Here is a 22,430-nt window from a genome sequence, read left to right as displayed (position 1 = left end):
TCTGTTCCAGATTTGTGGGTCAAATGTTGCATCTGGAGAGCAACCAGAACCAAAGGGAATAATTGTTCAAACAGCGACATTAAACAGAAAAATGAACTGAAGTCTAGAAAAAGATTAAGTCCCAGCTAAGAGCTGCTCCAACACGCTGCCGCCAGGAGGCGCTGTTTAAAGCAGGAGCCGGAGTCTGTGCGGTTCTGATGGGGAAGGCAGACCCATTACAGTGGAAGGTGGATGGAAAGAAATCGAAAATTAAAGTTAATTTCACCACCAAAACTGGCTTCATATAGAACTTCTAGCCTTGTGGTGAAATCCGGATAAATTTATTACTACAAAACCCAGAACAGCTTCGTTTCTATCCGGGACATTTCATACTTCTCAAGAAGGGGAGTCCAGAACTTCTGGAAAGTCTTCATCGGTCTCTCCGGCTGCAGCGTTTCTGTCTGTCAGAAGATCCAGTTCTGCTCCACCTGGACGAGGATCCTGCAGGTGAAGATGGAGTCCAGGCCTGAAGCTCTTCTGCTCCCAGGACAATGTCCTCATTTCAGCAACCTGGACCCAAAAAGGTGCATTTCTCAGCCGAACCCCTGCGGGAGATTAAATATACATCACAGCTGGAGCACATCAAGGATTATTGGAGTTCAGATTATATTTCACCTCCATTTCAGGCAGCAAAAACAATCCAAAAACAGTTATTGATGGCGATCTTAGCAAAATATAGAATATTATGCACGCTAAAGAAGTAACCCAGGTTAGATTATCACTAAAAAACGGTAATTGATAAATATTATCCATGGTGAATGAATATTTCTGGTTACAGCTGCAATAAAAATCATTTAAAATTAATTTAAATGAGCCGGAAAATCAGAGTTATGTTTACAGCACCATATAAATATGACACACAGTTAAACACAGAGTTTATTAAAGTGCTCAGTTTTCTGTTTCTACAAAAATCTGACAGGAACTCCCCCTGTGGAGGCTTCCGGTGGGAGTCATCAGCATTCAGCTCTGCAGGGGGCAGCAGAGAGCCAGGGGCCGCATTCAGCATAAATATATATATACAGTACAGACCAAAAGTTTGGACACACCTTCTAATTCAATGAGTTTCCTTTATTTTCATGACTATTGACATTGTAGATTCACACTGAAGGCATCAAAACTATGAATAACACATGTGGAAATATGCACTAAACAAAAAAGTGTAAAACAACTGAAAATAGCCCTTATATTCTAGTTTCTTCAAAGTAGCAAGCACTGAGCATGATGATGATGATGATGGTTCTGACCTGGTGAAACTAACACGGTGGACTCTGGATGCTTTTATTCTGGGGGGCTTGATGCTTTTATTGTGAAGGGCTCCCTCCACTCTACCTAACAACATGGTGGACTCTGTCCTCTCCAGTCGCTTTGCAGTGGGATTTCACGGAAGATGCTGAAGAAACGGGAGCTGTTGGTAAGTTCGGAATCTTTTATGTCAGTCTTCCAAACGACACCGTGTTTCGGAACCGGCGGAGCCCGCTGGCTCCAGCGGAAAGCCGGCTTTCCCGGCGGCGGCGACTAGTTTGGGAGTTTGTATCCCGGAGTGAAGCTGCTGCTCTCGGCTGTTAGCCGCTGCTGCTACCGGAAAGCGGACTGGACGCACGTAACCGAGCTTCCTGTCTTCTGACTGGACTCCGAGCTATTGTGACTCTGATGTTCTGTGTCGGTTCTGCTGGTGGTCCTTCTGGTTCTGAGCTGTTTAACAGTTTCTGACAGTTTCCTGGTGGGAAGCTAACGAGCTAACGGAGGCTAACAGGAACCACAGTGCCTATAGATGCTCCACTCTGGTTCCTTACTGGTTCCTTTGGTCCCATTCTGGACCCAGGGGTTGCTGACAGGTTGTCTTTCCGGGTCCAGTCAGGTTCTTCTCTCACCTGGTCACCATGGCGACACTCTGGGCTCTTTATGTCCTGTTCGGAGGATGGTCCGACCCAAACTTCTGCCAGCGATCAGAACCATAAGACGACGTCTTATGGCGAGAAATCTGTTCTGGTTCGGAGACTGGTTCGATTTTGTGGTTCTGCAGCAGAGTTGGCTATCAGGTCCGGTTCGGATCAGGCAGCAGGAGAACCGAGCTGTCAGTAATTGGGTTAAGGAGGCTCGGCTCTGGTGTAATCTGATCTCATCATGATGGACCGGACCGGTACCGGGCTGAGCCGTTCTGCTGCTGGATCCATTAACGTTCTTTCCAGGTGTGCTCCTCCACCTGCTGTTCCCACCTGGATGATCCGGACTCTTCCAGAACCTCCAGCCATTTTGGATCCTGCTGCTGAAAAATAATCTGGTATTTTCCCACTGAGTCTGGAGCTGCTGGCAGACATCTTGGTTTCAACCTGCGTTCAGCCGCAAGCAGGAAGTTTGGATTTTAATCTGCTGGAAAGTAAACATGGCTGAGCAGTGTTTACTGTTCCTGGAGGAAGCTAGCGCTAAAGCGCTAAGCCAACATGATAATTAATGGAAGCTAGCGCTAAAGCGCTAAGCCAACATGATAATTAATGGAAGCTAGCGCTAAAGCGCTAAGCCAACATGATAATTAATGGAAGCTAGCGCTAAAGCGCTAAGCCAACATGATAATTAATGGAAGCTAGCGCTAAAGCGCTAAGCCAACATGATAATTAATGGAAGCTAGCGCTAAAGCGCTGCATTAAATTCTAACCAAAACTTCAACACAGATGTTGAACTTTGTTCAACTGAAAGTTTGTAAACCTGCAGAATAAGTTAGTGTTTAAGATAAATTAATTTAGGGGAAGCTAAGTGTGCTAAATATTTTTAGAGTGAGCTAGTCAGGGCTTATTGACTAATTAGCTCTACTGTCAGTTGATTAGCAGAAGTGCCACCAATCATGGATCTGATCCAGATGTTCTCTGCTGGTTTGAACCCAGTCTGCGGTTCTCAATTCTCCAGAAGTTTTGGTTCTCCAGGTTTTTCTCTGGGCCCGGCTGTTCTAAATGGACTTTGGTCCTGAAGGAGAGTGAGATGATAACGGTAAATCATCGTCAGACTTCCTCCTCCTCCTCTGCTCTAATTAGGCCTGCTGTCACATGGTACGTCTAATAATAGAGCAGAAGTTCCTGCAGGGACCCAAGGTGACCCGACCCGCTTTCTCAGAGGAAACTCCAGGTGATGGACCAGGACAGAACCAGAGCAGAGCAGGACCCATTCTGGGTCCAGGGTTTTGTTAAGGAAGATGTTTGGGATCAGAAATGTGATTCTGAATTCTGATCAGGATGTTTTGGTTCTGATCTGATCCAGGTGCAGCATTTAAACACCTGCTGATATTTTTGTTTTTTCTTAAAGCATCGGTACCGGTGTTGGATCAGACGGGCCAGAATAGGTCCAGATGTTGGTTCCGTAGAACCACATGTCAGATTATGATGAATATCTTGAGGCCTGGTTCTACCAGAACCTTTAGTTAAAACGAACAAACTGTCTGAATCTTGATAAACGCTGTGTCTGCATTCAGTGAGGCCCTCTGAAGAGGCCGCGGCGGGCCGGGTTTGGCCCCCAGGCCACCAGTTTGACACGTGATCATGAAGGATTGAGAAACCTGTCGGTTCAGAAAAGCAGCCGCCCTCGGACCCGTCGCCGAGCCCGCCGTCATGCTGACGGAGGAGACGGGCCCCTGCAGTCATCATCATCTGAGCCTGTGTGGCCGTGTTTATGTTTCCTCAGACCAGTTCTGGCCCGGAGAACTGCTGATCCGGTCCGCTGGATCAGATTCCAGGCAGTTCTGGACGGGATTCGGGTCAGGTCGGACCGAATCTGAGTTCAGACGACGTCCTGCAGGTCCAGCCGAGTTCCTGTCAATCTAGCAGGAAGGAGCGGCCTCCTGGAGGCAGGTGTTCTGGGTCAGGTGGGGGGTGGAGCCTGCAGAACCGGCCCGTTGCTGGGCCCGGCGGGGTGGAGGCGTGTTTGCTTTAAATGCTCAGCGTCTCCTGCCTGTGACTCATCCTGAGCTGCAACAGCCGGCTGGTTTCCCCTGACGGTTCTGCAGCAAAACCCGACCGGTACCAAGATGTTCCGCTTCCCGTTCCCGGCGCTGTGGGGGAAAAAGAAAAACAAGGAAAACCAGGAGATCACGGTCCTGCCGCTGGAGGTAAGGCTGGGAGCAAAACCAGAAGCTGGTTCTGGTTCTGATGGAGAAATGGTCCGTTTTTTCTGTTTCCTTTCTTTTTCAGCTAAACTTAATTAATTCTTCTTACTTTTCTGAAAGTTTCTAAGTGCTGATGAAGTGAAAGGGATCCTGAGCTGCTTTGACTAAACTTTGCATGAGTTCTGGAGTCCAAACCATATTTACCAGAACTTTAGAGTCTGGAGGCCGCGACCCCCTGACCCTGCTGGGGGTCAGGTGACGACGGGTCGGCCTCATGGCCCAGGCCTCTGTTGCCCGTCACTCTGGCGCTCCTCTCAGGCCCAGAGCCTGACCTCTGACCTCCAGGGAACATTCCTCCATGTCAGGTTTTGCCAGATCCTCTCCTGCGTGTTTCAGATGCTTCCCTGATATCAGAGCCGGCTTCAGGATGCCACAGGTTCTGGAGCGACCCGGTGCCGACCCGGTGACCCATGACAGGGAGTAGAGCTGCTTCCTGTTGACGTGGCCTTCTGGAGAGGCCTGCAGGGGGTGTGCTGGCGGCTGCAGCTCTCCTCAGGGCCTGCAGGGGGTGTGCTGGCGGCTGCAGCTCTCCTCAGGGCCTGCAGGGGGCGTGCTGGCGGCTGCAGCTCTCCTCAGGGCCTGCAGGGGGCGTGCTGGCGGCTGCAGCTCCCCTCACGGCCTGCAGGGGGCGTGCTGGCGGCTGCAGCTCCCCTCACGGCCTGCAGGGGGCGTGCTGGCGGCTGCAGCTCCCCTCACGGCCTGCAGGGGGCGTGCTGGCGGCTGCAGCTCCCCTGCGGGTCATGAGGGGGCGTGCTGGCGGCTGCAGCTCCCCTCACGGCCTGCAGGGGGCGTGCTGGCGGCTGCAGCTCCCCTGCGGGTCATGAGGGGGCGTGCTGGCGGCTGCAGCTCCTCTCCGGGCCTGCAGGGGGCGTGCTGCTCTCTAATAGGTTTTCAGCAACATGGAGGCATTTATGTCAATAATTCATAATTTGTTCCTCTGGGTTTTGGTCCAGCAGCTCCTGGTTCTGGTTCATCATGCAGCAGTCGGGTCGGATCTAGTACAGTCCGGTTGGGTTGGCCGAGCAGAACCAGAAATTTCACAGTCAATGTGAGAAGTGGCAGCCCTTCCCGCTGCAGAACCGGGTCTGGAAGCTTCGACCCGGTTCTGTAAAACGGCTCTTGAAAGGCATAAGAACTTCTGCTCTTGACACCACTTTGTTAAAAATGTAGGTTCTGTTGCGACACCTCCAGGCGCTGCAACCATCTGATGTCTATTTATTCTCATTTTGTACCATTTATTTCTTTATCTTGTATATTATGTATAAACACATAACCTGCATCTTAACTGGAGTCGAGCAAATCTGTTGATGACAATCACAATAAATCTTATCTTATCTTATCTCTTTTACTCCGTGTTCACTCCTGGGTTCTGTTTGAACCCGGTTCTGACCCAGTCAGCTGTCACAGTCTACACTGGATCAGACGATGCGTCTGTTCTGGTTCTGACCCGGTGAAACTTTAAACTCCAGAAGCTGTGCTCCTGGTTCTGGTCCGGTTCTGGTTCTGACCCAGTGTGTGTGTGTGTGTGTGCAGCTTTCCCAGAACCAGCCCTGTGGTGAAGATGAGACCATGGTCCCGGTACTGACGTCCAGAAAAGCCTCAGAACTCCCGGTTAATGAAGTAGCGTGCGTCCTGCAGGTGAGCCGACCCGATCGGGTCAGAACCAATAAATATCTGTTCATGTGATCATCTCCACAAAACTGGTGAAAACATGAAATAAACTCTGTCTTTAAACATTTAGTTCTATAAATTTATGAACCAAATGAATTTAATGTTTGTTTTCATTTCGTTTTCTCCACCGGTATGAATAATTATGAACCTGAAGCCGATCCGCCATCAGCTGATCCGGTCCAGAACCGTAAGCTTACATGGAGCTCTTATTATGACCGTCTCCATGGAAACCGGATCAACTGTGTTATCTTTATGGTTGTGGTTCCCTCACTGCTCTGTTTACTCAGACCGGATCTCATCAGAACCGGGTCAGGAGAAACGATTGGAGCATAAAAACTCCAGAGCCTCTAAAATCAGGAATTAACGGAGCGTCCGAGGAATCAGGATTCCTGTTTTACATTAAACAAAGAATTAAAACCAGATTCCCGCTTTTATGTTAACAGCGTTTTAATAGCAGCTTCATTTGTAGCTGAACTGTGAGAACGAGTCGCAGGTTCTGATCCAGATCTACGACGGAGAATCAGAGCCAGGCTCACAGTTCTGAAGAACCAGGTCGCAATATTACCAGAACAGAGCCGTATAGTTATGAGAACAAACTGGTAGTACCAGAGTAAATCAGGATGCTTTGTTGTCTTTGTGCAGAAGCAAAAAGAAATGTCATTCCTGTGCAGCCGTCCACAGAAACTCGAACAAAAGCCAGGGGAAGACGAGCGCCGCCGCCGCTCTACATCACAAATGAAGACATGAAGTTTGACATAACTCACAGTCATTAAGGACAGACATTTTATGTTAAATGTTATGTTTTATGGTAAACATAAAATGTTTAACATTTTATCAGTGAGGCTGGATAAAAAGCAACGTGGGAGAACTCTGACACGAAAACAAAATGACCTGAGTTACTCTGAGCTTTGGTATCGGTTTTAAAAGTAACGAAATATTTAATACTTTCACTTCAAATTATTATCAGCATCAGGACTTTTTTGATGACTGAGTGGAATTAAAGACCAAACTGATGTTTGTCTGTTTGTTGCCACCATATGGTAGAGTAGTCGCCTTGCAATCGGAAGGTTGTAGGTTCGATTCCAGCTTCCTCCTGCCACATGTTGATGTGCCCACACCGATCTGTGTGTCGGTATATAAATGTGTGTGTTCGTGAGTGCGACTGCGTGAATGTGACTAAAGCGCTTTGAGTGGTCAATATGACTGGAAAAGTGCTATATAAGTTCAGTCCAGTTACAGAGGCTGGCTTCCTGTTTGCTGACTTCCTGTTGTGTTGGCTGACAGCGCCCTCTGTCTTCCTGCAGGCGGACTTGCAGGCTGGTCTGACCCAGGAGGAAGTGACCCGGCGGAGGGTCTACCACGGCTGGAACGAGTTCGACATCAGTGAAGACGAGCCGCTATGGAGGAAGTACATCTCCCAGGTAACGGATGATGCTGGAGGGGGGCGGGGCTTGTTAGGCTCCTACTTCCTGCGGAGGAGGACTAGCGGCTGCAGCAGCGATCACCGATCAGATCGGAGCCGATGTTCCAGCTGAACAGGAAGTGGCTCCAACATCCAGTAACTGGAAACGTTGGACTGTTTGTTCTGCTGCTGTCACTGTTTACACACAAAAACATAAAAGCTGCAGCTCACAGGCATCTGATTGGTCGGTTGCTTCGCTCTAAAACAGGAACAAGTGAATGATTAAGTTTTGGTCCCCTCAGTCCACTGTATCGGGCCATTCCAGCTGTAACGTTTATTTATGTTGTTCTGGACTGGGAACTGTTCCCTGGAGGCTCCGGTCTGGGAACTGTTCCCTGGAGGCTCCGGTCTGGCAACTGTTCCCTGGAGGCTCCGGTCTGGGAACTGTTCCCTGGAGGCTCCGGTCTGGGAACTGTTCCCTGGAGGCTCCGGTCTGGGAACTGTTCCCTGGAGGCTCCGGTCTGGGAACTGTTCCCTGGAGTCTCTGAACTGGGAACTGTTCCCTGGAGGCTCCGGTCTGGGAACTGTTCCCTGGAGGCTCCGGTCTGGGAACTGTTCCCTGGAGCTCCATTATTCTCTTCCTGGAGAATCTGGGCTGATTTCTGCTGACTCTCTGTCGTCTGAGACGGACAGGATTCTATGTGTCTGACCTGAAACCAGGCAGGTCTGGTTCTGACTGAACTTCAGACAGAGAGAAAAGCAGGATGTTTGATTCTGCAGAGTCAGGTTTTTATTTTGGATTGAAGGTTGCACTCTGTTCCTCCAGGTTGACGGTGCTCGCCTGCTGAAGGTGTCGCTGGTTTGAACCTTCCTCTCAGCAGCAGCTCTGGCTGCCATGTTGTTGCTGCAGCTCTTTAATCTCTCTCTTTGTTCCTCTGCAGTTCAAAGATCCTCTCATCCTGCTGCTGCTCGCCTCGGCCGTCATCAGTGTTGTCATGCACCAGTTAGATGACGCCATCAGCATCACCGTGGTACGTTCAGCTAGAACTGGCTGATCCTCCTTTAAACCTGTCTGATCAGCAGCAGCAGCTGGGGAATGTTGCTGCTGTTGCTGCCAGCAGGACAGAAGCAAAATGGCTTCCTCCCTCTTATGACCATAATTGTAACTGGGCCACATGTTATTTCTTTTTTATTTTTATGGCTGTAAAATTCTCCAAAAAAGTGCATTGTCTGTATTTTTGCTCTTTTTTCCTGAACAACCTCAGCTTTCAGTGTCTGATAGTTATTTAACATTTCTGTCTGAACAGTTTATAAAGAAAAAAACAAAATTCGGAACTGAAATTTCCAGGTTTATTACTAAACAAGAACTTCATAAATCCAGAGAAAACTGTGAAGCCTGGCCTCCGGTTTACCAGTTTTTATTCCTGTTTTTCATTAAATTATTTCAGGTACTTTTATTTTTTGTGGTAGGCTCTTATCAGTTCCTCTCCAGCTGCAGACAGTCTCACTCTGCACACCTCACATTCCCACAGGATGCTACTTTATTTCCATCCTTCCATACACTCCAGGCTGAGAGGGGTGCTGGTCCCATGTCCAGCGGTCAAAGGGCAAGAGGCAGGGTCTCAGCTTCTCAGCACTTTTGGAATTTTTCTGATATGTTGAACTGTACAGGAATTACGGTAATGGGAAGTACACGGCCGAATTGGTTCTGAGAGGGTTTTGAAGGATCCTCCGGAGTTTCCAGGCCCGGTTTGTTCCAGTGGTGCCTCTGCGGTCTTTACTGGAATAATGGTGTTTGTTCCACCAGTGGAGCCCAGCCCTGCTGCCTTCACCTGATCGTTTCTTCCTCTGTGTTGACAGGCCATCATCATCGTGGTGACGGTCGCCTTCGTGCAGGTGAGTCCCGCCGGCTCTGGGCGTGTTCACCTTCACGAATCAGAACCAGCAACCCGGCCTCACTTCATCAGAACTTCATTACATATAACAAATAGGGATTAAACTACAAGAAGGAAATAAATTTGGACTTAAATAGAAATCGCAATAACGGGGCATAAACATTGCAGCTAGTCTTCGTTGTTTTGTAGTGATTAAAAGCTGGCGTTAGTACTTCTGTATTAAGCATGTTTTAATTATCTATAGATGTAGAAAACTATTTAGTCAGCAACCCTTTATTTGTTATTCATGTCTGACTTTACATTCATGTTGCCATCTTCCACTTAGCAGGAAGCTAACATTATGCAACAGCCTGCTGTCGCTCACATTTCTAGTCATTGTTGTTCTGGAACCCGGAGCATCTGCTCTGTTACCATTATAGTCGCAATATACTGGAACCTTTAACCAGCATATCGAACTATAACTCTCTTTACTTTATGTGGGAGGGAACATAAGCAAAAATACACCATTAGTTGGCTGCTAGGCCAGCGGGGCTACTGGCATGCTAGCGCCGAAATGCTAACACAGTAGAAAAGTTTTTTCACTCTCATAACATCGTCTACATGAAACTGGTTGATGAAATAACAAATGTTAGATGATAAAGAGTTCATTGGAACAATAAACATGTGCCCGGTGGACATTATAATCCTGGAATTAAACTAAAATAAGACGGAGAATCTTTGCTGCTTTTGCCCTTCTTCATGCATCTGTGAGAACTGGCAAAGCAGCAGCACCGCCACCTTGTGGTGAAGAGTGACAATACATCTTTGTCATGTAACAAATTCATTTTATCAATTTGTTACATGATGTATTCATATCAATGTGCTAAGAAAGAGACAAATTTGTATTTTACAAAATAGATTTAAAAAAGTCTAATCAGAAATGGACATTCATGTTCTTTCCTATTAACTTCAGATTTACTTCACAATAATCCTGAGTTGATCTTCTGAGATGATGGACCAGTTGAGTCCAGCAGGTTTCAGTAATCCTGCTGCTCCAGCTTCCTTTCCTGCCCCAGTTTTGACTGAGTGCGATTACTTCTCTCTCTCTGCCCCGGCTGCAGGAATACCGCTCAGAGAAATCGTTGGAGGAGCTGGGGAAGCTGGTGCCTCCAGAATGTCACTGGTGAGGGTTCTCTCTCCTTCCTCTTCCTGTTGGCGGTTCCTCTCTGACCCAGTCTGTCCTCTCAGCATTAGGGACGGACAGTTGGAGCACCTGCTGGCCCGGGACCTGGTTCCTGGAGACACCGTGTGCCTGTCGGTGGGGGAGCGGGTCCCTGCGGATCTGCGTCTGTATGAGGTGAGGACGCTGCTGGTTCGGTTCGTTTCTTCCTCGCCTGGCTCTTCGGTTAACCCCTGCCCTCCTCCTGCAGGCGAGCGACCTCTCCATCGATGAGTCCAGCCTAACGGGGGAGACCCACCCCAGCTCCAAGTCCACGACCCCCCAGCCGCCCGCCTCCAATGGGAACATCGCCTCCCGCAGCAACATCGCCTTCATGGGGACGCTGGTTCGCTGCGGCAAAGCCAAGGTACCAGCACGACCTTTGACCTTGCCTCCACCTTCTCCTGTTCTGATGGAGGTTCTGAACCTGGATTTCTGATCCTCAGGGCATCGTCATCGGGACTGGAGAGAACTCTGAGTTCGGGGAGGTTTTCAAGATGATGCAGGCGGAGGAGGTGAGTTCTCCTGGTCCGAGAGACGGAGAGCAACATGTTGACCAGCGGAAGAGTTAGAAAATATCCAAATGAAAAACTGAAAGGTCTCTGAGCAATGCTGGGTTCAGGATCCAAGATGTCTGCCACGCATAAAATAATGAGGAAGCTGCAGAAAATCTCCTGAAACAACCGAGGAGCTTTAATAGAGACAGAAATGAGCAGAGATTCTGGTCTCAGAAATGAGATCCGGCTCGGGATAATTATTTAAAAGGAAGAAATTTCCAGCCTTTGTTTGTTTTTATTTATCAAAAAGTTTCTCAAACAGATTCCAGTTCGGACGTCACATCCCAGCTGGCCTCTAGGTTTAGTCTTAGCACAATAAGAGTTCCTGCCTCACGTTGGCACCAATTTGCTGAGAGTGGAATCATGAAAGTAAAAATGATCACAGGAGTTTTTTAGCACATTTTGGACTTCCGGCCCATAAACTGTGTTGCTTCCTGCCTGGTTTCCATTTGTTATTGTTCTGACTGACGATGACGGCAGTTTGTGTGTTTGGAGGCCGAACGCTGCAGGAACACCATAAATGAAACCGGAGGAAGAAATCAGAACATTTTCCTTCTGGGAACGTTTTGCAGTTTTTAAATTAAAGCTGCATGAAGATCGTCTTTGCTGTCAAAATGCAGCAAAATGTTTAAAAATGAACAAACAGGAAGTAGTTGTGACTACCTCCTGCAGGGGGAGCTGCTGACTTTTAGACAGAACAGTTTGGTTTCCTCAAGTGTTTCCTGACCTGGTGGCGCCTCCTCAGTCCTCCTCCTTCCTGTCTCCTGTTGCAGGCTCCTAAGACTCCCCTCCAGAAGAGCATGGACCTGCTGGGGAAGCAGCTGTCGCTTTACTCCTTCGGCATCATCGGTGAGCCGCCGGCCTCTGCAGACCCAGCTCTGCCTCAGCCTCTTCTTCATGCTGTTGTTGTCTGTGTGCTGTTGCAGGGGTCATCATGCTGGTGGGCTGGCTGCAGGGGAAGAGGATCCTGGACATGTTCACTATCGGCGTCAGGTAGCTACATGCTAACCTTGCTCTCCTCCAAGGTTGCAGCTGCTTGCAGAGGCGGAGCCGGCTGCGGTTTGCGTGAATCAGTGAAGAGTTTCTCCTGTGTTGTAGCCTGGCGGTGGCGGCCATCCCAGAGGGTCTGCCCATCGTGGTGACGGTGACGCTGGCGCTTGGCGTGATGCGCATGGTGAAGAAGAGAGCCATCGTCAAGAAACTTCCCATCGTGGAGACTCTGAGTACGTAGCGCTGAGGGACGTGGTGGCGTGCAGCCACTGCATGTTTCCATGGTGACGTTGTTCCTGTGGTTCCTGCTAGGCTGCTGCAACGTGATCTGCTCAGACAAGACTGGAACGCTGACCAAGAACGAGATGACTGTGACCCAGGTCTTCACCTCAGATGGACTCCATGCTGAGGTCTGAACCCACAGGAACGTCAGCGTTGTTCAGCCGCTGCGTTACACAGCAGATTTCTGCTGAACGGGTCAGTCAGGTTCTGGGTCAGGACAGACGGCCTGGTTCCGGTCTAACAGTTTGTGCAGCGATACAGAGCTGGTGATGGGTCAGGTTAGCTTTCACCAGGAACCGACTGCTCAGAAGGCCTCAATGTGGGCATCAAGGGATTTTCAATTAATTTGACTTTTTCTTTAGTATTTTTTTAAATTCAAAATTAAATATTAACATGACTCTAATTTGTAACAAATTTATAAAATGAAGGGTGATCATGTTTTATTGATTATTTGCCAGGATCAAAACAGGAGTTAGTTCATTGAACTGAGGTGTTGTACCGAGTTAGACCGCCGGGTGGCGGTGCTGCTGCTCTCGGCTTTGTGACGTCCACTCAGCACATGGAAATCATTAACTTAAAGATTTGTTCTTCGGGGCGTGCTGTGGTGGCGCAGCGGGTTAGCACGCCCCACGTTTGGAGGCCTTAGTCCTCGACGCGGACGTCGCGGGTTCGATTCCCGGTCCCGACGACCTTTACCCCTCTCCTCACCCTCCTTCCTGTCTGCCTACTGTGGAAAAAATACGAGCCGCTAGCGCCGCAAAAACTCTTCAGAGAAAACAAAAAAAGATTTGTTCTTCCATCAACCAGTCTTGGGTAGATGCTGCTTTGAGAGTGAAATAACTTCTACTGTGTTAGCATTTTAGTGCTAGTAGTCCCGCTAGCTTAGCTGCTAACAGCTAAAGTATTAGCTATGATTGTATTGACCTGACAGCTGCTACAGAGGTATAAAATAATGTATTTCAGTCAGAAATGAAGACATGCAGTGAGTAAAAAAATCTTCATTATGTCAAAAGTTCTTCATTTTATTTAAAATAACATTTTGTTCATGGCAGCGGCATTAGACCATCACGTTGGTTTAGTCAGACTAAAGAAGCTGTGTGGTTATTTAGTACTAAACCTCGTTTATTGTAAAATAACAGTTGGGGGTTGAAGCTGAAAACACAGTTCATATGTTTGACCTGGCAGTTGATCCGTTCCTCTGAACCTGGTGGACCAGAACATCTCTGGGTCCAGGAAACAGAAGCAGATGTTTGGGTTGTTTAACCCTCATTGTTGTCTTGCAGGTGACAGGCGTGGGCTACAACGGGACCGGAGAGGTGCTGCTGGACGGAGAGGTGGTCCACGGCCTCGCCTGCCCTTCCATCAGTAAAGTTGTGGAGGTGAGAAAACCAGGTCTGCTTCTCTGTAGTTCTGATGTTAGAAAGCAAAATGTTTTAGATGAGGCTGAAACCAAAGGGCTGATGCACCTGCTGCTGTTGCCAGGTGGGCTGCGTGTGCAACGACTCAATCATCAGGAACCAGAACCTGCTGGGGCGTCCCACAGAGGGCGCGCTCATCGCCCTCGCCATGAAGGTAAGCAGCAGCCGCTTCTTATCGCCTGGAACCAACTTCCTCTGATAAACACTCAGACTCCAGAGTCCGATCAAACATCTGGGTCTCCTACACAGAACCAGCTTTTATTTCAAAATGGAGCCCATTGGAGCGGGCAGAAACCAACCAGTCTAGATGGACTTTGGTGGCTCTTTCTGCTCGCTTCTGGTTCAAAGTTTGAGGAAACCATCAGCCAGAGCAGATAGCAGAGGTCAGACATGACGGTAGTTTGTGTTTTCCTCAGATGGGTCTGGAGAGTGTTCAGCAGGAGTTCATCCGTCTGGAGGAGCATCCCTTCACCTCCGAGCAGAAATGGATGGCTGTTCGCTGCGTCCACCGCACACAGCAGGTACAGGCTAATATCTGGAGTCTGGATCCGGGTCTGGGACCTGGACTGATGTCTGCAGTGTGTCCTCTGCTGCTGTAGCTCCTCTCTGGTTCTCTGCTGCCCCCTCCAGGATAAAAGTGGAGTCTACTTTATGAAGGGCGCCTATGAGCAGGTGATCCGTTTCTGCAGCAGCTACAACAGCAGAGGCTCCAACCTTCCCCTGACCCACCAGCAGAGGGAGCTCTACCAGCAGCAGATCAGCTACATGGGCACCTCAGGCCTCAGAGGTACTGATCAGAGACGAGATCAGGATGTTCTGACCTTTCATCGACCTGTCTCTGACCCCTCTGTGACCTCTGTGTCTGCCACTCAGTGCTGGCGTTCGCCTCGGGTTCCCAGATGGGGAGCCTGACCTTCCTGGGCCTGGTGGGCATCATCGACCCGCCCAGGGAAGGGGTCAAAGAGGCTGTTGCTACGCTGCTCAACTCTGGGGTCGCCATCAAGATGATCACCGGAGACTCGCAGGAGACGGCCGTGTCGATAGGTCAGAGGTCACGCTGATTACAGCAGCTTTAGTCTCATCTGAACTCGCCTTTAGTCAGGCTGGAATGAAGCGAAGCGAAGCGTTTTTACTCCCTCCGTTCCTCTGAAGACGCTTTTACTGTAACTTCATGGTCAACGTCAATATTTATATTTTAAAAGCATGGAGGGATGAAATCAGGACTGTCAGAACCAGAACCTTCTGTTAAAGTATCCCTCCTGGTCCATCTGCTTCAGCTACACAAACTGATCCAAGACCAAACCCCACCCATGATCTCTGACCCCAAAACCAGAATCCCAACTAGCTGTCTGACATACTGTTTTATAAATGATCTCTGCAGAGGTAGAACCCAGACCTCAGAGTGCATGCAAAGTTCAAAATGTCTCATTTATTTACAGGAATTACAACACACACACACACACACACACGTTCCTCCCTCCTGTCTCAGATCAGATCCATCTACATCAGAGGGGCCCAAAGTCGGTCCTGGAGGCCCGGCATCCTGCATGTTTTAGTTCTCTCCCTGGTACCAACAACCTTTTCAGCAGGTCAATGTTATTTTTAGGCCTCTAACGAGCCATCATTGGATCCAGGTGCGTTAAACCAGGGAGAGACTAAAACATGCAGGATGCCGGCCTCCAGGACCCACTTTGGACACCACTGTTTTACAAGTTAGCGCAAACTATTGTGGACAGCGTCATGAGAGAGTCACTCTCTAATGTCAGACAGCCGATCACCTGACAAATGGAAAACAATAGCCGCCTACAGAGCTGGGGGGTGAAACCAGGATGAGCCACATTAATACAACAAAACATTCTCCAGTTTCTGGTTCTGATCTGCCCGTTTTAGACAAGGCCATTTATTTCTCTGGAACGCCTTCAGGAATGCTGGGAAAATGCCAAACACCAGACCTCTATACAGGACATTTAGTAAGGAGGACGGTATAATGCCACTGACAGGTGTGTGTGTGTGTGTGTGTGTGTGTGTGTGTGTGTGTGTGTGTGTGTGTGTGTGTGTGTGTGTGTGTGTGTGTGTGTGTGTGTGTGTGTGTGTGTGTGTGTGTGTGTGTGTGTGTGTGTGTGTGTGTGTGTGTGTGTGTGTGACCTTAGCGAACCGTCTGGGCCTCTACTCCAAAGGATGCCATTGTTTGTCAGGAGAGGAGGTGGACCATCTGGACCTGCAGGAACTGTCCAACATCGTTCCTAGGGTGAAAACACACACATTCTTGTACTTCTATTGTTCTGAGGTCTTCTATTCGTTTTAGTCGCTGCATGTTTGTCTAACCCAAACGTGTTTCCAAACCATTACCAGGATATTCCTAACCTTCTTATGGACGAGTGAAACCAAGTAGCTTCATCGCTTTCTTTCACATGAATACAGCCAATGTTGAATCTTCCTCTCATAATACGGTTGCTATTAGAAGTGGTTTGATACCATCTAGTGGTTAAAGTGTGAACTACATGTGGTTCATTGAAGCAGAAGTTTGCAACGGGCTGATGAATTCAGCCCGTTGCTAAGTTAACTTAGCCCTGAGCTAGGTTGTCCAATACAAATACATTTAGGCTTGGTAATGTCTTTTACAACTGATATATCAAAAATAAACATGTGACCAAAATTCTAAGTTATTTTTAATTTATGGTATGAAACTTCTTAGCAACACTCAGCAACTAAGGAATGGAAATGAGAAATACAGGTGTTGGTAAGCAATATATGAATTGTAAGCATAGTTGTAAAAAAAAAAAAAAAAGGTAAATGATGTGCATTCATTTTGGCTATGCAACCTTATATCAAAAGATTACTTTAGGTTTCAAGATAAACGATATAAATATTGGATAAATCATTTTTTTTGTACATACTCTGTTTTTTGTATCATGAAATTCAGAAAAAACACTCTAGGACACTACAGTCAAATGAATTTTGCAGTATTTAGCTGTATTTAAAACTGTCTTGAAGCAAAACTAATGGTTGTTCAAAAACTTATAGTTTGACTTTTTTTGTAGTGTGGTTTGAGCAAAAACAGCATCAACAAAATAATCAGTAGACTGTGATTCAACAATGTTTGACTCATTAAGTTCCTAGTGTTGCCGATTAGCATCATAGCTAAATTTACACTAATAATGGGTGTAATGTTCAAATAAATCATCTCTAAATAATACAGCATCTGATTGACAGAAACACGGGTCAGATGTCTTTTTGTACAGTTGCATATAAAATAAGGAGTGAAGTAGAACTGAAACAAAAGTGAAGGAAAATGTCCCCAATTTTTATAAGGGCCTCCTTTCGTGGGAGGAGCAGGTGAAGGTCGTCCCCTCAATGTACTAAAGACAAGTACAAACATGCGCGCACACACACCTTTGTGGCCACTTTCTGATCATCTCAGTGAAGCTAAATCTGAATCGTTTTCTTTACAGGTTGGTGTGTTCTACCGGGCCAGTCCCAGACACAAGCTGAAGATCGTCAAGGTGAGTCTGACCTGGTTTCAAACTGGGCCACAGAACCAGAATTCATTCTGCTGGATCGGTTCCTGAACCGAAGTGAAGAGTTCTGCGTCTCTGCAGTCTCTCCAGAACCTCGGTGCCGTGGTGGCGATGACTGGCGACGGCGTAAATGACGCCGTGGCGCTGAAGGCGGCAGACATCGGAGTGGCGATGGGCAAGACGGGCACCGACGTCTGCAAGGAGGCGGCGGACATGATCCTGGTGGACGACGACTTCCAGACCATCATGTGAGTCCGCCACCAGAGGGAGCTGCTCCAGCTGACGGATGCTAGGAAGACTGGATCCAGAATGTTTGAATAAGATGCAGATTTCTGTTTTATTCTACTACCCTTCAAATGAAAAGACTGTCGTTCGCTTCCAGGTCAGCTATCGAGGAAGGCAAAGGAATCTACAACAACATCAAGAACTTTGTCCGCTTCCAGCTGAGCACGTGAGTTGCCGTCTCCTCTGCTTCCTGGTTTAAATGTGCTAAACTCAGCTTAACGCTGCCCCTGCTGGTCACCAGGAGCATTGCAGCGCTGACGCTCATCTCCCTGGCAACGCTGATGAACTTCCCCAACCCTCTGAACGCCATGCAGATCCTGTGGATCAACATCATCATGGACGGACCACCCGCTCAGAGGTGCAGGAGCATCATGGGAAATGGAGTCTTTTAATGCTGTGATTTTTTGCTTTTTCTCTGTTTCTTTAACGTTCTGGAAATTGTTTCTCTTTGATATTTTTATGGTTACATGTAACTTTTCTGACTAATTATGGACAGCATCAGCTAAATGTGGCCTCTATATGCAGTTTGGGGGTGGAGCCTGTGGACCGTGACGTCATCAGTAAGCCGCCTCGCAATGTGAAGGACACCATCCTGACCCGCAGCCTGCTGGTCAAGGTCCTGGTGTCAGCCTTCATCATTGTCTGCGGGACGCTGTTTGTCTTTTGGAGAGAGGTGCGCCATCTTCCTGCTTGCTGGCTGTGCTGGATCTGTCTTCTGATTGGCTCTCCAGTCTGATCTGGTTTCTGTGCTGTTTGGATTTCAGCTGCAGGACAACATGATCACTCCTCGAGACACCACCATGACCTTCACCTGCTTCGTCTTCTTCGACATGTTCAACGCTCTGAGCTCGCGCTCTCAGGTGAGACCCGGACCCGGTATCTGAACCAGAACCTCTGTTTCTGGAGTTCTGAAGAATGAACTGTGTCCTCAGACCCGCATGGTCCATGAGATGGGCCTGTGCAGCAACAGGACGTTCTGCTACGCCGTCCTGGCCTCCATCATGGGGCAGCTGCTCGTCATCTACTTCCCTCCACTGCAGAGCATCTTCCAGACGGAGAGCCTCAGCATCCTGGGTGAGGTTCTGATCCCACACGCTCCTCCTGATCGCCGCTTTCCTTCCTCCTACTTGATTTTGGACCCGACATACTCTGGTCGGGCATGAGCCGATGATTTAAAGCATTCTAACCTGTTCTCAAACTGATTTTCTCAATCCAAAGGCCAAAAATATAACAACCAAGGGATTTTCAACATTTTAAGGCCTGGGACACCCAAAAAAAGGAGAGCATATATATATATATAAAAAAAAAAAATTCCCTTCTCACCCACCGCGGGTGGTTCTTATCCTCTGAGCTCGGGTCCTCTACCAGAGGCCTGGGAGCTTGAGGGTTCTGCGCAGTATCTTGGCTGTGCCAAGGACTGCACATTTCTGGACTGAGATGTCTGATGTTGTTCCTGGGATCTGTTGTAGCCATTGGTCCAGTTTGGGGGTGACTGCCCCGAGGGCCCCGATGACCACAGGCACCACTGTGGTCTTCACCTTCCAGGTCCTCTCCAGTTCCTCCCTGAGGCCCTGGTATTTCTCTAGTTTCTCGTGCTCCTTTTTCCTGATGTTGCAGTCGCTTGGTATTGCTACATCTATCACAACGGCTTTCCTCTGTTGTTTATCCACTACGACAATGTCTGGTTGGTTCGCCATTACCATTTTGTCTGTCTGGATCTGGAAGTCCCACAGGATCTTAGCTCTGGCGTTCTCCGCCACCTTTGGGGGTGTTTCCCACTTTGATCTCGGGGTTTCCAGTCCATATTCTGCACAGATGTTTCTGTACACTATGCCTGCAACTTGGTTATGTCGTTCCATGTACGCTTTCCCTGCCAGTATCTTGCACCCTGCTGTTATGTGCTGGACTGTCTCAGGGGCCTCCTTGCACAACCTACACCTTGGGTCTTGTCTGGTGTGGTATATCTGGGCCTCTATTGCTCTGGTGTTTAGGGCCTGTTCCTGGGCGGCCAGGGTGAGGGCCTCTGTGCTGTCCTTGAGTCCAGCTTTTTCCAGCCATTGGTAGGATTTACTGATATCAGCCACTTGGGTTATTTGCTGGTGGTACATCCCATGTAGGGGCTTGTCCTGCCATGATATATATATATATATATATATATATATATATATATATATATATATATATATATACCTATCCCTTACCCTGGAATATATATAAAAATTTTATATTTTTTATATTCTGCACAGATGTTTCTGTACACTATGCCTGCAACTTCGTTATGTCGTTCCACTTGGTTATGTCGTTCCAATATATATATATATATATATATATATACCTATCCCTTACCCTAACCCTGGAATATATATATATATATATACACATACATACATACATAGGAATCTTATTGCTGTCCATTTAATTCAAATGATGCCATAGTAATGGCTTAATAATTCCACTGCCATGAACAAAATGTTAATTGGCATAAAATGCAAACTTTTAACATAATGAACAGATTTTTGTCCTCACTGAATGTCTTCATTTCTGACAGAAATACATTATTTTATGCCTCTGCATCAGCTATCAGGCCAATAGAATCATTGCTAACAGTTTAGCAGTTAGCTGCTAAACTAGCAGGGCTACTAGCATGCCAGTGCCGAAATGCTAACCCAGTAGAACAGTTATATTTTACTCTCAAATCATCGTCTACATAAAACTGGTGGATGGGATAATAAATGATAGACGATAAAGATTTTATGGGAATCCCATTCATGTGCTTAGTGGATGTTAATAACCTGGAATTAAACTAAAATAAGACGGAGAATCTTTACTTTCTCCTTCACGTTTCTGTGAGGACTGGAAAAGCAGCAGCACTGCCACCCTGTGGTGTAACTCGGTACAACACATCAATTCAACACATTTTGACTGCCTTTTAATTCTGTTAAATTATGAATTAAGAAAAAATTAATCACCTTTTTGTGTGTCACACCTTATTTTTGTCAGTTTGTTACATGTTGGGTTCATACTAATGTGTATTTATAGACAAACCTCTTAAATTAAAAAAGTCTCCATATTTAATGAAAATGCCTCAAAAAGCTGACGATGCTTTATGAAACGACGTGGAACTGCGACCTGCCAAAGGAGAGATGTTTGATTTTAAATTAGTTTATTTAAAGCCATTAGTTTTAGTGAGTTTGATGGTTCTGTCTGGTTTTAACAATAATAGTTTCCATCCGTCCTGCAGACCTGCTGTTCCTGCTCAGCCTCACCTCCTCGGTGTGCGTGGTGTCAGAGGTCATCAAGAAGGTGGAGCGGTGTCGAGGAGCTGAGCGCCGCCCCCCCTCCGACTGCTCCCTGGAGGTATGACCCGCTCCCCGTTCTCTGGCTGCTGATTGGAGGAAGAGGACGTTCGGGTGATCTCACCTGGCAGCACTGACTTTTTCCTGTGAGATCCTCCGACAGAGCGACGCTCCGGTCTGGGACTGGACACCGCTCCTACTTTATTGGACTGGGATTAAGAATTGGGAGGACTGGTTTGTAAAATGCTGCTTTGCTTTGAACCCGTTTGGTTCTGGTGGAGGTGTAACCGTTCAGTTTGGACTCTGAGCGACCTGATGGGGTTAAGGGTCAGGGTTTATTTAATTACTGGAACATTCCACTGGGACCAGTGAAGCTGGTCTTGAGCTCTGTGAGCCGAGCTGGACCAGAACCGCTCGGATGTTACTCCAGGTTCAAATCATTCCATGTTTTTAATCGGTGGGAATTTCTGCTGAAGCCCCGCCCCGTTTTGGGAGCTCCGCCCATTTCTAAGCTCCGCCTGTTTTGGGATAAATATTCCAGCTTTGTTTCTCGTTGCTCTGCTGGTTGTTTTGGTTCTGATCCAGCTGAATTATGGATCCGGATCCGTTCAGTACCGACACTACAGCTGGTTGAGTCACACTAAGGACCCGGAAGACGGATCCAGGATTGGATTGTCAGAACGTCAACAGCGTACAGTTAAACTTCCACCAGGCCGGCCCGGTTCCAGTTCTGCTCACCCTGACCCACCGGGTCAGGAGCAGCTCCAGTTTATTCCCATGAAAACGTTCCTGATACCAAACCTGTGGCTCTTCAGGGTCCAAACGGCAACGCTTCCTCTTCTGGTGCCTTAGAAGCCCTGGACGGTCCGACCGACTTCCTGCTTCCTGTCCTGCTGTGGTCTGCAGAGAGGAGTCACCCCGGTGCATTCTGGGTAATCTGGGGCCATCTCTGTGTACGATTTTATTTATTTCTGAAAGTCTCTGCTGCTGTTTCCCAAAAACGAAGCTCCGGTTTCCTCTGGGCTGCTGCTTCCTGCTGCAGACTCCGCCCCGTCCCGCTCCTCCGGATAAACTTTGTTTACTTTTAGTTTTTCTAGTTTTCATCCTTTTAATATTTGTATGATCAGGCATACAAGCCAGAATAATCGTTTAATTTATAAATAAATTGATGCGGGACTTATTTTTATCTTGACTCGTCTCAGTGGAGAAAATATGGTGGAAGAAATAAAAATATAATCAATAACATTCTGGATTCTTTCTTCTTTTTTGCAGTTTCTAACATTTTTAAGCAAAACAAGACATTTTACTTAAATTGTCCTAAATGTTGACTGAAGGCCGTTTTACAGACTATCTCTCCTTGCTGAGTGTTTTTTCTCACTTTTCTTCACTAAGTAAGGATTATTACATTTGATCACTTCCACCTCTCCTTGGCATCAATAAATAGTTTGTTTTACTGATGGTATGAAGTCAGCTTTAATCTCGAGATGTAAATCTTTACAGTTCTTGTTACAGCTCCACTTTCCTTCCCACCGACGATCTAAAATACAACAGGAACTTAAATGAGATGGTGTCATGAGTACAATACATAAAAAATTATACTAAACATAAAAATATACCTGGCTGGCTGAGGTCATTAAACAGATTCTTTAAACTCAAATTTTTCCACAGCCACTTGCTTCCATAGGATGTGCCCAAGCTAACATGCTGGATTCTACTTCCTACTTAGAAA

General features: G+C 47.4%; 1 protein-coding gene across 2 annotated transcripts; it reads left to right on the top strand.

The window, feature by feature from the left end:
* The first annotated feature begins 1,350 nt into the window (after positions 1-1,350).
* On the top strand, positions 1,351-21,946 carry atp2c1 (ATPase secretory pathway Ca2+ transporting 1). Of its 2 annotated transcripts, none has more exons than XM_023330901.1 (27): positions 1,351-1,450; positions 5,723-5,827; positions 7,165-7,281; positions 8,204-8,293; positions 9,123-9,158; positions 10,258-10,319; positions 10,385-10,493; positions 10,567-10,722; positions 10,802-10,870; positions 11,686-11,761; positions 11,839-11,905; positions 12,011-12,135; positions 12,215-12,312; positions 13,468-13,563; positions 13,667-13,756; positions 14,019-14,123; positions 14,233-14,389; positions 14,476-14,646; positions 15,753-15,850; positions 17,055-17,105; positions 17,202-17,368; positions 17,503-17,571; positions 17,647-17,763; positions 17,931-18,078; positions 18,170-18,265; positions 18,338-18,479; positions 20,647-21,946. In XM_023330901.1, the coding sequence occupies exons 1-27, from the start codon at positions 1,427-1,429 to the stop codon at positions 20,766-20,768; spliced, it is 2,763 nt and encodes a 920-aa protein (XP_023186669.1). In that variant the 5' UTR covers positions 1,351-1,426; the 3' UTR covers positions 20,769-21,946. The 2 variants fall into 2 exon arrangements, with proteins under 2 accessions (XP_023186669.1, XP_023186668.1); XM_023330900.1 differs by lacking the exon at positions 1,351-1,450 and adding an exon at positions 3,329-4,132.
* The last annotated feature ends 484 nt before the right edge of the window (positions 21,947-22,430 follow it).

This window comes from Xiphophorus maculatus, chromosome 3 (genome assembly GCF_002775205.1).
Source record: "Xiphophorus maculatus strain JP 163 A chromosome 3, X_maculatus-5.0-male, whole genome shotgun sequence".
Classification (NCBI taxonomy): Eukaryota; Metazoa; Chordata; class Actinopteri; order Cyprinodontiformes; family Poeciliidae; genus Xiphophorus; species Xiphophorus maculatus.
Note: the sequence above shows the minus strand (reverse complement) of the source record. Positions and strands in the feature narration are given on the sequence as shown.

Bases quoted from the DNA above. Each gene is read 5' to 3' on its own strand.
- atp2c1 (XM_023330900.1), top strand. From the start codon at position 4,052: ATGTTCCGCTTCCCGTTCCCGGCGCTGTGGGGGAAAAAGAAAAACAAG. The intron at 12,136-12,214 runs GTACGTAGCGCT...GGTTCCTGCTAG, and splicing joins TCCCATCGTGGAGACTCTGA to GCTGCTGCAACGTGATCTGC. The intron at 17,572-17,646 runs GTGAGTTGCCGT...GCTGGTCACCAG, and splicing joins GTCCGCTTCCAGCTGAGCAC to GAGCATTGCAGCGCTGACGC.